General features: G+C 35.2%; 1 protein-coding gene across 4 annotated transcripts in view; it reads left to right on the top strand.

Annotated features, from left to right (window-relative positions):
* The first annotated feature begins 5,638 nt into the window (after positions 1-5,638).
* Positions 5,639-17,178, top strand: part of LOC127952586 (major histocompatibility complex class I-related gene protein) — a 76,966-nt gene continuing 65,426 nt past the window's right edge. For 2 of the 4 annotated variants that reach the window (XR_008152981.1, XR_008152980.1), the window contains exons 1-7: positions 5,639-5,791; positions 8,290-8,544; positions 8,685-8,960; positions 10,674-10,964; positions 11,092-11,223; positions 12,799-12,843; positions 13,042-13,713. Coding sequence is in view for 2 of the 4 variants with exons in the window: in XM_052551224.1 (XP_052407184.1) it covers positions 5,740-5,791; positions 8,290-8,544; positions 8,685-8,960; positions 10,674-10,964; positions 11,092-11,223; positions 12,799-12,843 (1,051 nt within the window). In the remaining 2 variants the exon portion in view is untranslated. The remainder of the gene's footprint in view (positions 5,792-8,289; positions 8,545-8,684; positions 8,961-10,673; positions 10,965-11,091; positions 11,224-12,798; positions 12,844-13,041; positions 13,714-17,178) is intronic. The other 2 variants (XM_052551224.1, XM_052551225.1) reach the window with 2 other exon arrangements.

Genomic DNA, 17,178 nt, shown 5'->3' with positions numbered 1-17,178 from the left:
ATGACTCATTACAGTAAGGTAGTAGCCTAGTGAGAACAGGGTGTTGGGGGGGGGGGTCACCTTTTTTTCTCTTTTTCATCAAACCGCAGTTTTTGCAAGTTCCCGCAATTTCATCGCATAAGATTGCAAACATATCCCGCATATTCCATCGCATTTTTTAAGAAAACCTGCCGCAAAATCAAGGATTTTTGCCGCAACAATCACAAAAATAATCCGCGTTTTTCTGGAATTTGCAGCTTTCTTGTAAGCATATCACTAATGGCACTAAGATAACAATTGATTAATGCATTAAATTCAAAGGCCAAATTCTAAATTAACAATGAACCATGAGTAAACATTTCAACGAATATAAAAATATTAGGCTACCAATTATAATAATAATAACAATAAAATACACTGACTTACAAGATTTGCGGGATGGATGAAAATGTTTTCTTGTAGGCCTATTTTATTTTATGTACTTTATGAAAAATTTATTCTTAAACTCAGTGCTTTAAGTGGCCCAAAAGAGGTGCCGGTACTCTATTATAGCATATATATATATATATATTATATATATATATATATATATATATATATATATATATATATATATATATATATATATATATATATATATATATATATATATATATATATATATATAATTGTGTAGCGGAGTATTTTTTGTACAAAGTACCGCAAACTGTCAATCACTCCTGTACGCGTGCATCACTGTCCTCCTCGCACTGCTGTGAAGAGAGAGATGAACACCAAGCCGAGCCAGATAATGACTCGTTCACGAGTCAAGAACCGGTTGCATCGGTTCTCGGATGACCAGTAACGTTAGATCTTTCTGACAGTTCGATTCAATAAACCAGTTGAAGAAAACAGTTCACCGATTCTTTTGCGCTCGATGCAATGGCGTCATTGGCGTTGACTGCACCTGGGCTCATAACATTAACACAGAATCAGTTCAGATTCAATCACCAAAAGAATCAGTTCGGTTCAGACGCTCTGTGTGTCGGTTTGCTTCACGCTAAATCACACATGCGCAGTATCATCAGCTCCTCGGTTCACAAATCGGACGCGTCTGACAGAAACGGTTCTTGACTCGTGAACGAGTCATTATCTGGCTCGGCTCGGTGTTCATCTTCAGTTCTCTCTTCACAGCAGTTCAGTCAGTGTACTGTTTGAGTGCATGCATTACTCCGGGATATTGGTTTGTTTTAACTCAGAGCGAGTGTCAGACACATTAAACAAGTTAACAGCTTAATTCATCTGTGGATTAATGCGTATTGGAGACGCGAACTGTTTAAAACGATTCAATTCGATTTGGTGGACTGTTTCAAAAAGATCCGGTTACATCGAATGATTCGTTCGCGAACCAGATATCACAAACTGCTTTGTTTTTAACTGTCTTACAACAGACACGGAAGAGAAGACAATGCTGAATAAAGTCGTAGTTTTTGCTATTTTTGGACCAAAATGTATTTTCGATGCTTCAAAAAATTCTAACTGACCCTCTGATGTCTTACAGGTTTGAAACAACATAAGGGTAAGTTATTAATGACATCATTTTGCAATTTGGGCTAACTAACCCTAGTAACCGTTTTTTTTTTTTGTTTGTTTGTTTACAAGAAGTTACAGTCAAAGGAATTGTGATTGTCCTTTAGGTTAATCATTTGAAATAGTAAAAACAATATGTTCAAACTTTTGACTACTTTCTTTAATAGCTACATAACACAATACTTCTACTTTTACTTTCAGTACTTGAGTAGTAAATTTTAAAATAGACTACTTGCAATACTTAAGTACAAAAAATGTTGAATACTTTAGTACTTCTACTTAAGTGTGGTGCTTAAAGAGCACTTCAACTTCTACTCAAGTCACTTTTTTGATAGAGCACTTGTACTTTTACTCAAGTATGGGTCTCTAGTACTTTATACATCTCTGGCTGTTATGAAGCTGCAATGTTATTAGATTTTTTTTACATTTTTGTACCATGTCCTCTGGTGTGACACCATGTCCTTTGAACTTTTTCGTAACCACTACAAATTGTTTATGCTTTGTTGTGCATTAATATGACACCCCTAAATTATATATATTTTTTTTTTATTTATTAAAAAGTGCATGTTAAGCTACATAATCCTAGAAAATTTTGCAAATGTGTCTTGCTTGCCACTAATGACAGGTTAGCTTGGAATTGCAAGGTCATTAATTGACAGAAAAGGCTGAAACGTCCTTTGGTGTGATAAAAAAAAAAAAAAGTCCTCCATTGTGACACCTGTACTGTCACACCACAGGACAAAGTTTCTTTAAAAATCATTTTAAATAATTAAATAATATCTGTTTAACTCCTTTTTTATACTTTTAAATGAAATAATTACATTCATTAAATTAAGATCTAATCATCAAAAAAACAAATATGAATCTTTAGAATATATGAATATTTCACTTTTTAATAAAAAAAGTTACAAAAAATGAACTTTTTTCATGATATTCACATTTCTTCAAGATGCACCTTATACACATATACACACATATATATATATATACACACACACACATACATACATGAGTGTTCGTAAAGCAACAATACAAAATTTTAAACTATAAAAGTGCCACTTTGTCCCACTATCAGGGCTCTCAAGTCTCACGCATTGGGCGTGAGACTCACGCATTTCAACCCGTTCACACGCTCACACGCCACACCTTGTATTTCTCACGCAGAGACATTACGAGGACAACGCCCACCAAGTTGCGGCGCTATTTTTTTAAACAGTGAAACAGGTAACGTAGAGGAATCAAGTGAGTTCCCCGAAGGCCCTGACACGCACCTGCTAATCGAATAAAAAAAATATAGCTACCGATCAGCCAATCAGAAAATAGCATTGCTGTATCCGGGTAAGATTTTTACAGGCTCGTGTGCAACACATAAAGAATCTTAATGCAAAAAGTAGTTCCTAGTGACAAAATTCTAAGAAAATTCTTAGAAATGTGGGCGTTTACTTTTAAAATTAAAGAAAAAAATCCTAGTAAAGAAAAAATTAATTCAGAAAGCATCTTATCCCTTAAAAGAGGTCTTAAGGTAAAATTTGTTATGAGCACAGACGAGGACTTTTAAGAGGCTTAAGAGTTTCTTTAGCAGAGGAGAAAATGGCAGAAAGATGAAGAGGCAGAAGAAATGTGTTGCAGACAATGGATGACAATGAGTTAATAAGACGGTATAGATTATATAATAATTTAATATAATATAATTTAATATATAAATTAAAGTAATCACTACGATATTTGGCAACTGGGAACATGCAACAATGCAATAGTGATGATTTGGGTCTGTCACAATCTTCTGTAAGCAGTGATCACACAAACAATTACAGCACTTTCAGAACATCTTATTGTGTCACAGTTCATTTAGTTTCCACTGGAGATTCCCACCTTGCAGGCTCTAAAAACTGCATTTATGAATATAGCAGGCTTATAGGTGAACACAAGCAGGGGGAATGAACCGTTAATAGTTTGTCCTATACGCTCCCATGTCTGCTTCTTGTCCCTTGCTGTGTCTGAATTTTCCTTTAAGAATGGCCTTGTGTTCATCCACTAACTGGGCTAACAGTAAACACTGTTCCTCTGTCCAGATTGGCTTTCTCGCTCTTCTTGGCTTTGATTCCATGTTTGATACATTAAAACCAACACTCAAACCGCCACTTACATAGGACGGCAATCACTGTAATTGGAAAGAGTGGAACAATTTTTATCATTCTAAGTCAATCAAATACCTTATAGGAAATTAAAAGCATGGTAAATAAAAAAATAGAATTCATATACACACATATAATGTGTGTGTGTGTGTGTGTGTGTGTGTGTGTGTGTGTGTGAGAGAGAGAGAGAGAGAGAGAGAGAACGGTCAAATAGGAAAAATTACGCATGTAAATTTAAAGTGAGGATTAGAATAGACCCTATACTTAAAATCACTCTTTTTTTTCCTTCTTGGACAACCAGCCAATCAGAGTCTTCAAAAGATTGTGTCATACATAGCAACCGGTTCAACCCCGCCTCCTCACTAAGATAAACGTTTTTGTCTTTTCCTTACTCAGAGTTGCTCTCAGATCGGTCCCGAATCGCTTTTAAGCTAAGACTCCTACGTAAAAGTTTTTAAGCTAAATTAAGAGTTTTCTGAGAGGATTCTTAGAATCTTTATGAATGCGGGCCCAGCTCCCTAAAAAGGTGGCTAGGTCAGAGGAGGAGGCTGTGGAGAATACAGTAGGGGAGGGAGTTAGGGTGCCAGAAGAGGATGGGTGCATGGAAGAGACTGTGGAGGACCATAGAGGAAACAGTGGAGAACCCACTGGAAACAGGGAAAAAGAGAGGGTTATGTAGAGCAGCCACCTGTAGGTGTTCCTTTAAGAAGGAGTGGTCAACCCGATCGCCATTCATCACAATGGGAACCACCAGCTCTTTTTACTGGTGCTTAGTCTGCAGACAAGATAACTCCTGTGTCCATCAAGGTGTGAGGGACATAAGCAGGGAGGATTTCTAAAATAGCTGCATTAGTGTTAGTGCTTGCTCATTCAAATACCTATGCTGAGAGGGTTTTCTCCATGGTGGGATTAAACAAGACCAAAACCAGGAACAGTTTAGCACTTGATGGAACTGTGAAAAATGGCTGGCCTGGAACCACAGTGATTCAAATGGGAGCCACCAACCCCTGGCCTCACCTACTATAAACAGCACTGACCATTTTTTCTCTCTCTCTCTCTCACACACACACACAAATAAATGCTGAATTAAATAAATATTATTTTATTTGTAAGAATATGTGTCATTTATGAGACCAGACACCCGTCCCCATCAAACCCCTGCCGACATCGCGACCGCGGGCAAAATCTCACTCTGAACTCAGTTCAAAACTTGAGAGCCCTGCACTATTATGTGCAGGCCTGGCATTTTGCACTGGGCTATAGAACTACAAAATGACATTTTGAATTATGTAGTGATCTAATTCTATCCACCAAGCAATTGTATGTGAATGTGTGAGACTTATGGTCATGGTTATAGGGAAATAACAAGAAGAACAAAGTGCAGTAAACGGTAAAACTGTTTGCACTACAAACCAGTACGTTCATAATTAAGACAATACATTAAAAATAACATGGTAAGATACAGCAGTTTGCAACAATAAACAGCAAAACAAGCTGTTTGTACAGCTAATATAGCTGGAATGACACCGCAAGCCAGATATGTGTTTGCGCTGTCATGACAACAAAGAAAAAGTTGACAACAACCTAGTCAGCAGTTCAACTGATGGGTGAGTCTGTCAACAGTAGCGTGCTGAACTGTCAAGTAATGTTCGTTTGGGGCTCGAGGATATAGAGCGACCAACTTTTTTTGAGCAAGCATTGATTATGCGTGACACAGTCTCAATTTGTGGGACGCATGAATTGGGCTTGAAACGCTGTGCGCGCACGCGCTACGCGGGACGGGTGGTCACCCTAGTGTGTGTGTGTGTGTGTGTGTGTGTGTGTGTGTGTGTGTTTACATATATTCTGCAAGGAAAGAATAGAGAAAATACGAAATCGATCTTAATACCGTGACTGCATTACAACACGGTAGGTGGCGATATGCACACGTGATGCAACGCAGCAAAAAAAAAAAAAAAAAAAAAAAAAAAAAAAAAAAAACATAAAGTACAAAGGTGAAAGTAAAGGACAATTACAAGGGTGAAAGGGAAGGACACGAGTTCGATAAACTAAGAAAATGTTCGTGCTTGTTTTGTTCTTGTTGCCATGTTTAAAAGTCGTCAGTGCAGGTAAGTTGACCAACAAATGTTTTTCAATGAAATATTAAAATCCTGTTGACAGCTGAAGCCAGCACTTTCATGTGATGCATTGAGGGGAAAACATAAATCACACCCAGCTTTTTTATTTATGTATTTATTATTATTATTATTGTAATATACAAATGTAGAAACTTTTTTTGTCATAGCTGTGTTTAGGGGTCGGGTTATGGGATATAATATAGAATTTGTACTGTAGGCCTATAAAAATCAGTCGGTGTATGGAAAGTCCCTATAAAATATGGAAACACATGTGTGAATGTATGAATGCTTGTGTGTATGTGTATATTGCCAGGAAAGAGTAGGAATAAAAACGTAAAAGAGAATAAGAAGGGTGAATGGACGGACACGAGTTCAATAAATTGAGAAAATGTTTGTGCTGTTCCTGTTCAGGCCCGTAGCCAGCTATGAGGTCACCGAGGTCCAGACCTCAGTAAATTTTTCATGTTTTTAAATAAAATTTGTTCTCTGATTGGCTAATTTGCTGCTAGACTCCTCATATGAATGCCTGCATGTATAATTCACAATGTTTAGCGTCCGTGGTATGACAATGATCGCTGCGAGACGCTTCCGAAGTGAACCAGTCTTCAGAGAGTTGTAAGCCCTGCTAACAACATTGCATAACTGTTACATAACTGCAACGTAATCTGGTGACCAAAGTTTCGTCATGGCGCAAGCATGACGTTGCCAGTAAGTAACTGCGACGTCGTGTCAACGGATCGGGTCGGGGATCGGTAGTTGTGTGCTGGTAATCAGTTGGTCATTTTTTATGATTATTTTATGGGCGGACATGCAGTAGTTTAACCTAATTTATGTCCTCATATGCCCAAACTAATTTAAAGGCTGTTTGAGCTGCTGTGAATGATGAATACATACTCAAAATGAATTCAGTTAATTTATTAACAAACAAATATGAACAGTAATACACCCAGATTATTAATAAAAACATAGGATATACAGCGAAATATGAATGAAAGCATTCAGCCCATACAGAAGCACATGAAATATATTAATAATAAATACATTGCCATATATTTAAATATGTATATCATTCTTTAAGCATCCAGGGTCAAAACATTATGCACAAACATGCAAGTCAAGTTTAATGAATCTCACACCTATCATACAGCATTATGGCCAGTTCACACTGCCATAAAAACTATTTTAAATAATGCTTATTTTGTTTTGTTTGAGCTGTGTTTAGCCTGTTGGAGTGTGGCAGGGTGAATTGGCTTTTAGGTGCTTTGGAAACCAAAAAAAGAAAAACGGTATATATATATATGTGTAATGTTTAAGCAATTAACATTAAATTCTAAAATCTTAAGTAATTCTTACTTTCTCTATTCTTGCAATATTCAAGTGTGCATGTCCCCGAGTAATATCTGCATCCCCCGAAGTCTGAAGAGAACACAATATGCTATTAGACAGCCATCCATATGAGAGAGAGGTCTGGTGTGGAGGGTGGATCTGGAACTGACTTCTCTTGATTATCTGTCTTCACAAACTGCCCTGAAATACAATTCAAACATTAACAATGATTGTACACATATGCATAAATGTGCACTGAAAACGCAATTTTTATGTACAGTGCTATACAATACACAAGGACACAAAGATGAGTCACGGCGACAAGGAGATGGGGAACCAGAAGACCGAAGTGGACCAGGAGCTACCAAGGACAATTGGTGGATCCAGAGGGAAGGAGGCCAGTGCTCTGGTCTGGAGTCTGAGTCTGGAGGTGGAGATGGGGGATCCTCATACCAAGAGGGAGCTGGGGACTGGAAGTCTGAGGAGATCTTAATGTCACATGATGTAGCAGCAGCTCACCATTATTGTTGGGAGTGTGGACAGGGTTTCAATCCATTCCCTTGATCTCCACTCATCTTTGCTGGCTCACACACCTGGTCAGACGTAATGTCAGGCTCTGGCCCCGGGGTGATGCTAGTCACAGTTGTTTCTTTTACCACTGGCTTGTGTGTCACAGTGGGATTATGCTTTCCATCTGCAGTGGACTCTGGCGTTCACTCCCTGCAGCAGGCTGATGGCTGGCTGAGCTCTGGATCAGGAGTGGGACTGGTGATATCATCCACAGAACTCAACAGACCTGGGAGTATATACAGTATAATGAGGCTAATGAATGAGAGACAGCTGTAAATCAAAGGGAAACTATGGAAACTATTATATTAATTAAATCAGTTTGTTTTGTTTGGTTAAGAAAACTTCAAGCAACTGACCACAAGAGAACAGAAACTGAAAGAAATGCAACCTAAAGTCTGTCAACATGACAGCAGTGTGATAAGAGGAAATCAATCAGTGAATCTAATCTCAATTATTCAAATGTCTGATAAAGCAAAATGATAATTTATTCTATTTCTATAGGACAACTCTGTTTCTTGAATGTATAGTTGTATATGTAGTGGTATAAATTCAGGCCACACTAACATTATTTGTTTGTCCTTGTGTATCCACAGATTCTCACTCACTAATGACTTTTGCAACATATATAGCTGGACAAACACCATTTCCTGAGTTCAGTGCTGTGCTGATGTTGGATGATGTGCAAATAGCATATTATGACTCAAACACATGGAAACTTGTATATCGCTCTCACAGTGAATCAAAATACTATGTTGAAGAGCAAAGCGATGCTAAAACTGTATTTCGTGCTTTATATAATTACCTGCAAGGTTTGGAATCCCATTATAATGATCACTTCAATCACTCAGGTTAGTCCAAGCAACAAACTGAAGCCACACAATACATTTCATAACAAATGTAACTCTTTTGTGTTTATGCACACAGCATACACAGCTTTTGACAGAGAAGTGGTAACAGCTACATGTTTCATTCATCCATTCTACTACAGGTGTACGTGTTACTCAGAGACTTGCTGGATGTGAATTGTTGAACAATGATAAACCTGGTCCACTTCATATGTGGGATGGTTTTGGTGGACAAAATGCTGGGGAGTTCACCTTTGACATTGAAAAAAAGGCAGTCCAGAATAAACTGCTATCAAAAACATGGGACCAAGCAACACAGCTTCATGTAAAGTTCATGCATCAAAATGTTTATCATCCTATTTGCATTAAAACCTTGCGGAGGTTTTTGAACAAGGAAAAGAACAATGTGATGAGAAAAGGTGAGTGAGTCAACCTGATTAACCTATTCATAATAAAAAAAAAGAACACTATCAACAGATATGGACCAGACAGCTGTGCATGCTTTATGAATCATGATTATCATAACTGAAATACTGATGCAATGAACACAACAGCAGTGTTGGGAAGGTTACTTTGGAAATGTAATAGGTTACAGATTACAAGTTACCCTATTTAAAATGTAATAGTAGTGTAACTTTTTTAATTACTTTAAAAAAGTAATGTAACTAATTACTTTACTTTTTGATTACTTTTATACATTTCTAATGAATGTTTATTTGCAACTGTTAATCATCTTCCACCATTTACACCAGGCAGGTTTAACCTTAAAGTAGAGCTCAATACTGTCAGACTTTCACCATCCTTCATCACTTGAATTAAGATGATCACATTTGAACACATCCACCACACAATCAGACTTTAGTACTGCCTTTTACTTCAATGAGATCTGAAGTTCAATGCAGATTTAAAATCAAAAGAAATAGTTTATAGATACTGTTTTTGAAACCAAATCTTTCATTATCCATCCATCTCTCTCATGACTTTAATACTGAAGATTTTTATTTGACTTTTACCATGTTTTGTAAGTGCATTTTTTTTTTGGCAAATTAATTACCACTTGTATTTATTTTTACTACAAAGTCCATGGTTAAACCACGCTTAGTAGGCCTACCATACCATAGGCTACAAAAATTTTCCTAAGGGTTGTGTTTTTGTATGCACTAGCTCCCCCTAAACCTATGATAAAATATGATGATTTGTCTGCTAAATTACTGCTGTAACATTACAATAGATAATAATGACGTCGTTTATACAGTATTTTGAGTGAGTGTGAGCAATGTGCTGCTGTTGCTTGACTAAAAGACAAAACTACATTAGCATATTTACAGATGAGACTGACCTATACCTGAAACCCTGAACAGAAGTGTCGCTTCTGCTCCAGCTGTGCGCTCACACAGTTCACTCCGGTCTCTCTCTCTCTCGCATCGAGTCTGATCCAAACCGTTCGGCGGAGGCGCAGAGAGCGCGCGAGCCCAACCATTGCCAGTCACGATTGCCAGTCATGAATCATTGCCGATTCATGATTTATTAGAGATTAGGAAATAATCGCTTTAGTATATTCGGCCTGCAATTATACAATAACAATATTTAAGTAGAGCGCCAAATCGTCTGCCGGGCCACCGGGAATAGTCCCGGTTCTCCCCAGTCAGCGCCTGATTTCCACAGACACGCAGGACGTGCAGGATTCATATTCAGTCTTTTTGCGGCTTAATAATCGCAGACACCAGTCCATATCGCGTTTTTATTCAAGTGTACGACCTACTTTTGATTTATTCATCCAAAATGTGGCATATTTCTTCCGCGTTATAGGCTGAATTCCATTTTTATGACTGAATTCTACGAATGTGTTCTCCGCGTCGCGGAGATCATGGGCCATATGTCTTAGTGCAATTTGGGAAAGAAATAAGCTGTATGAGGATGTGTGTAAATATTCAAATGTAATCCTCTTTGTAATTGTTACAGTTTTCATAAGTAACTGTAATTTAATTACTCATTTTTTCTTAGTAACTGTAACTGATTACTGTTACATTTATTTTGTAATTAAATTACGTAACGCCGTTACATGTAACTAGTTACTCCCCAACACTGCACAACAGTTTACCAGCAGTAACACTTCTCAATCTTCTTTGTAGTGAAACCCAGAGTCAGACTCATGAGGAAGATGCTCCCAGACTCTCAAGGGCTTCAGATCAGCTGTCTGGCCACTGGTTTTTACCCCCGTCACATTAACCTGACCCTGTTCAGAGACGGTCAGCCTGTGGATGATGATCAGATCACAGGAGGAGAGATTCTGCCCAACGGAGATGGAACTTACCAGATGAGGAAGAGTTTGGTGATCAGTAAAGAAAAGCTACGTCAAGAACATAAATACAACTGCACAATGAAGCACCTCAATCTGGACAACAAACTGGACATTACATTTGGTACGAATATTTTGAGTGCAGGGACAACAAATGTTAAATTTAGTAAAAAATAAAAAGCATGAAAACAGATTTACCTGTTTGATTCAATAGTTTATTCTCAAATGTCACTCATCTCAAAACGTTTCAGATGTGGATGAATCTGACCCAGGATCCTTCATTCTGCCTGTAGTGATCAGTGTGCTGCTGCTGCTGGTGTTCATGTGTGGGGCTGTTCTCATTATAACGGCACTCATCATATGGAAGAAGAGACGAGCTACAGGTATGTTTTTTGTTTGTTTTGTTTTTTTGCATCTAATTTTCAAAGAAGAAAAGAAACCCAAATCTGTTCCTTTGTTTGATATTTCCGTAACGCTTTAGATTACAACTCGCAAAGAACTACGTTAGTTTACTGAATTTACGGTATACATTTCTGTAATTATAGTGTACCTATAAAGAACCTACATTTAGGTATGGGGACCAATGTTACATTTGGGGAATAAAGGGGTAACAACCTGTAAAATCACAAATCATTTATACTGTAAGTATTTTGAAACTTAAGGGGCATCTTATCTAATATTACATGGTATGTATGGCCTAAACTTATGTTTGGGATTGATTTAGAAAGACAATATATTTTTTATAATTTTATAGGGCTATTTTATTATATTATTTTATATTTTTTTATTTTATTTTATATTTTATAATTTTATAATTTATTTTAATATTTTATTTTTTAACCATTCTGTTTCTTATTACTGAACAACAAAACTGGACAGCTAGTAAAATGAGTTAACAGGTTTCTGCTATGATTTATAAGTCTACTTACCTTATGAAAGCATATTTGTGGATCTCATCGGAGTCACACCAGCAACTTCCCAACACTTCTATCACCAAATAACTTTGCATGATTACCATCAAAGTTCAGTGCAGTTTAAAATAAGCTTACTACTTTTCAGCTGTTTGCAGAAAAAAATACATGATACAACATTTGTATTTCAGTGGATGTATACTGTGATGTTTTTATAGCAAAAAAAAAAAAAAAAGGAGAGGGTTTAATTTGGTGATAAAATAATTACATTAAAAGTAGTGCAATTGTTTTCTCTGTAATTACTGTTGATACTGTTGATTCCTCCTGGTTCCACGTAGGTTAATTGGCTACAACAAATTGCTCTGGAATAATTGTTTATACAGTAAGTCATACTTACATAAGCCTAGTAAATGTCCTCACTTACGTTATTTGTGGCTTCCATTATGACATGAATAACAGCTAGTTTATCAGCAAATATCTTTTTTTTTCCAATACAGATCCCACAGTGGGTTGAAGTTGTCTTATAGTGATAACAAGGCCCCCGCCTATTTAGAGAAAAGATATGATTGGTCAATTTTTCTGTCATTCAAAATTACTCCCCCATTGATTTACTATTGCTTGGACCTCATAGCTGGGCCAACAATCACAGAGCTGCAAACACTAGGCGGAAACATTCATATACTGTACGTTATGGAGAAAATGGGCAGTGTTCATTAGCCTATTCACTGAACAGGCAGATTTGGAGAGTTTGTTTTTTTTTTCAGAGAAATTGTATTTATTTTATTTAGATGATGTTTGTCAAATTATGAATATCTGAAATAAAATTATATATATATAAAATACTATAATTTAAAAATATTTATTTACAAATTGTAAATATTGTTTTTACAGTAAGTTAAACCCTGATGGTTCCCAACTGGTAATTATAATTACCACAACTATATGAACAACTATAATTACAAAAAAGTTAGGCTGGTTGTAATCTAAAGTGTTACCGATATTTCTGTAGTGTTACTCTTATAATTAAACTACGTCATTCTTATTCAGGACGAGGATCTGAGACAACACAGAGTGATTATTCACTTGCTTCATGTGAGTACACCTTTTTATGGCGTAATTAAATTACGTCATAATATTTAATACAATTAAATATTTAAATGGAATATGTATTTAGCAAAATTTAGATTTTAGATTAGGTTTATTTAAATTTTAAACTTTATACAGATGCACATTTTAACTCAAGAAACCTTCTAGAAATTAAACAAAAATATTTTTTTTTCTTGATTTCAGCTTCTGCCCCTGATGAAAAGTGAAGCAAGTCAAGACAATAAATATGAAACAGCATTTGATTGGTGCATTACACTTGATGGATTTAATGACCAAGCGAAATTAGAGTAAAATTATAAATGAAAGTAATATAGATATGCAACCATAACAGATAATATACAGTATGTAAAAATAAGCTTGTGTGACCTGAAATCATAATATTGTTAAAGAACATAATTTTATTACTAGTACATGCTGATTTGTTTAATTATTGTGTTATATTTCTGTATTCTATACATGCATAAAAATAACAACAATTATGTATGTGTGTGTTGGTCTAAAAAAAAGAAGTTTCCTGGTTGCCTTAAAATTTTTATTAATTGAAACTAAGAATTTAAGTTGATTTTGTTGTTTCAACTAATATTTTGTTCTTAGAATCAAAGGTTATTTGTTAACTTAGTGTTGATCCACTTATTCAAGCAATCAACATGATTAAGTACACTTTCAAATTTAAATTCACTCAACTGCATAGTTTGTTATAAAAATTACCTAAAGTTCAATAAACTTTAACACAATGACAAAAGCTTTTTGTTAACTACTGTAATCATCCTGCCATATCAGTGAGCACATATACACTTAAGTTAAACCTTCATATTTATTACAACATTACTGCCTGGTCTCATTGTTAATATGTAGGTATGTTTACAGGCACAAACTGTACATTTGTGGATTTTTTTATTGATTCTGAATCGTACTATTTGAAAATTAAAAAATTGCCGTGGAACTAGTTAAAGGGTTAGTTCACCCAAAAATTAAAATTATGTCATTAATAACTCACCCTCATGCACAGCAAAATCTCCAGTGTTGAAATCCCAGTGTTAAGGACTTTCAGAGTAAAGAGTTAAAGTTGTGGCGTTGAATTTCAAACGATTAACACTAGCTAGTGTAAACAGCCCCCTCTTGTGGTGTAAAAACGGACTGTAAGCCTTAAAGGGTTAGTTCGCTCAAAAATGAAAATTATGTCATTAATAACTCACTCTTATGCTGTTCCAAACATGTAAGGCCTCCTTTTATCTTCGGAACACAGTTTAAGATATTTTAGATTTAGGCCGAGAGCTCTCAGTCTCTCCATTGAAACTGTGTGTACAGTATACTGTCCATGTCCAGAAAGGTAAGAAAAACAGCATCAAAGTAGTCCATGTGACATCAGAGGGTCAGTTAGAATTTTTTGAAGCATCGAAAATACATTTTGGTCCAAAAAAATAGCAAAAACGACGACTTTATTCAGCATTGTCTTCTCTTCCGTGTCTGTTGTGGGAAAGAGTTCAAATCAAAGCAGTCTAGATATTCACCAAATCGAACTGAATCGTTTTAAACGGTTCGCATCTCTAATACGCATTAATCCACAAATGACTTAAGATGTTAACTTGTATTAATGTGGCTGACACTCCCTCTGATTTCAAACAAACCAATATCCCGGAGTAATGCATGCACTCAAACAGCACACTGACTGAACTGCTGTGAAGATGAACACCGAGCTGAGCCAGATGACAAACAATAGACTGACTCGTTCACGAGTGAAGAACCGGTTGCATCGGTGTTCGGATCACCAGTAGTTCTTTCTGACAGTTCGATTCAATAAACCGGTTGAAGAAAACAGTTCACCAGTTCTGCTTGGGGCCCCCCAATAATTATTATTATTTATTATTATTTTTATTTATTTTTTACAATTAAATAACTTAATCAAGTGATATAAATGAATGAATGAATGAATAATGAATGAATAAATGAATAATTCAAGACAAAAAAAAACGTATTTCCCAACAACTGCTGCTGTGTCTGAGTCATGCGCAATTACGCATAGACACCTCGCGTGCATTTCGCGCCGGTGCGTAAGTGCGCATCACTGTAATAAATGATAAGCCATATCACAAAAAGGATGTATTCCTCTGGTGCTGAAAAGAGAAAGAAGAAAATGACATACTGTTGTTGGCTTGTCGTTGGACGTTCGAGAGTCTCAAATTTAGGGACCATCTCTAAAGTTACATGTGATATTGTTATACACTTTTCTAACGTCAGTAGCATTTGAGGAGAATGACTTACTGTCATAAAAACAACTGTAATTGTTCATCTAGGTGTCAGCTATAATGCACAATTGAATATAATGTTGAATATTTATTAAGATAAACTGTAAAGTATATGTAAATTATGCAACTTTTTCACATGGGCTCAAAGGCAAATTTGAAGCTCAGTAGCATTTGAGGAGAAAGACTTGCAGTCACCTTATTCATTTTTAATATATATTAAAATAAATTATAAATAATTTAGGTAAAAACTAGGCCCGTTTGTCACTTTCAGGCACATTCCTGTTAAAGTTTTTTTTTTCTTCAGGTTCCCTTATGAACATGACCCATGGTTTTATCAATAACTCCACAAATCATCATTCTTGTAGCCATGGCAACTGCAAATTAACCATGGTTTTGTTACTTCAAATAATAATTTACAAAGAAGTATTAATATACTGTAATATATTTTTTGTTGTTGTTGTTGTTGTTGCTGCTATAAAAACAGACCTAAGCCATCAATAGCCTTTAAATTGACTTAATATAAATTATTGCATTATATAAAAAAAATATTAGGCAATAATGATTGGTTAATAATAACACTGTTAAAATACATATTGTAGGCACATACAAAATAAACAATTTATGTACATGTTATTACAAATGCCTGCACAGGGAGCCAAATGCCATGTAATTGCTGCTATTACATTTTTGCTATAGATGACACAGGCTTTATAATTTCTTCAACAAAAAATGTGCATATCACAACCCTTACAAAAAATAAACCATGGTTTTATCATAGTAAAACTGCTTAATTTCCCATTGCATGATTTCTGAATTCTTAAGACTATTAAATAAATTAGTCATAATAAAGTTATAACCATAGGTAAATGTTGAATGGTACAATTGTAATTAGTAAATAATACAATTTATTCTTTTACTTTTGTATTTGATTAAAGTTCTATTTTCACCCCTATAGTAAGTGTTTTTTTCCATCATCATATTTGAGGAAGGGGGGCAGAACAATACAATCCCGCTGTCCCAATGTCATCAGTGACTTTGCCTCCTGAAAAGCTAGGAAGGAACAATTCTGAGGTCATTGATGTACAATTGTCATTGTTGTATCCTAGCTGTTCTTATGTTTGCTTTCATTATGTAAGTTTTTAATTATTTGTAGCATTATATTTTTTATTATATTAATGTTTGTCTATTTTGGTTTCATTTAAAAGATTGCACATTTAATGTACATTTGCATTTGGACATTTGCAAATTATTTATGTCATGTTTTGTGACAGTTTGCATTCAGAATTTTAAGAGTGTTATGTAAATGTTAATGTTAAGTATTGATTTTTATTTATTTATTTTGTTTTAATACATAACCTCACTGAATTCATTTATAATGTAACATTATAGTGTGACATTTGTGTCAATGATCTTGAAGCACAGGTGACTCCGCGTGGTGGGAGGGGGGCCCCCAAATCAAATTCTGCTTAGGGCCCCCAAGAGGATCGGGCCGGCACTGACTAGGCGGAAACATTCACATACTGTACGTTATAGAGAAAATGATAGGTGTTTTTTGATTCACTGTTTTTTTCTTTTCTTTCTTTTTTTTTTGTCAGAGAAATTGTATTTATTTTATTTAGATGATGTTTGTCAAATTATGAATAGCTGAAATGAAATTATATATATATATATATATATATATATATATATATATATATATATATATATATATATATATAAAATACTATAATTTTGAAAACATTTATTTACAAATTGTATATATCGTTTTTACAATAAGTTAAACCCTGACAGTTCCCAACTAGTGCACTATAATTACAAAAAATTTAGGCTGATGTGTTACCGATATTTCTGTAGTGTTTTTCTTATCATTAAACTATGTCATTCTTATTCAGGAAAAGGATCTGAGACATCTCAGAGTGATTATTCACTTGCTTCATGTGAGTACACCTTTTTATGACGTATTTACAATTAAATATTTAAAAGTAATATGTATTTAGCAACATTTAGATTTTATATTAGGTTTATTTAAATTTTTAACTTTATACAGATGCACATTTTAATTCAAGAAACCTTC

This window comes from Carassius gibelio, chromosome B3 (genome assembly GCF_023724105.1).
Source record: "Carassius gibelio isolate Cgi1373 ecotype wild population from Czech Republic chromosome B3, carGib1.2-hapl.c, whole genome shotgun sequence".
In the NCBI taxonomy this organism is placed as follows: Eukaryota; Metazoa; Chordata; class Actinopteri; order Cypriniformes; family Cyprinidae; genus Carassius; species Carassius gibelio.
This window is presented reverse-complemented; position numbering and strand designations above follow the sequence as displayed.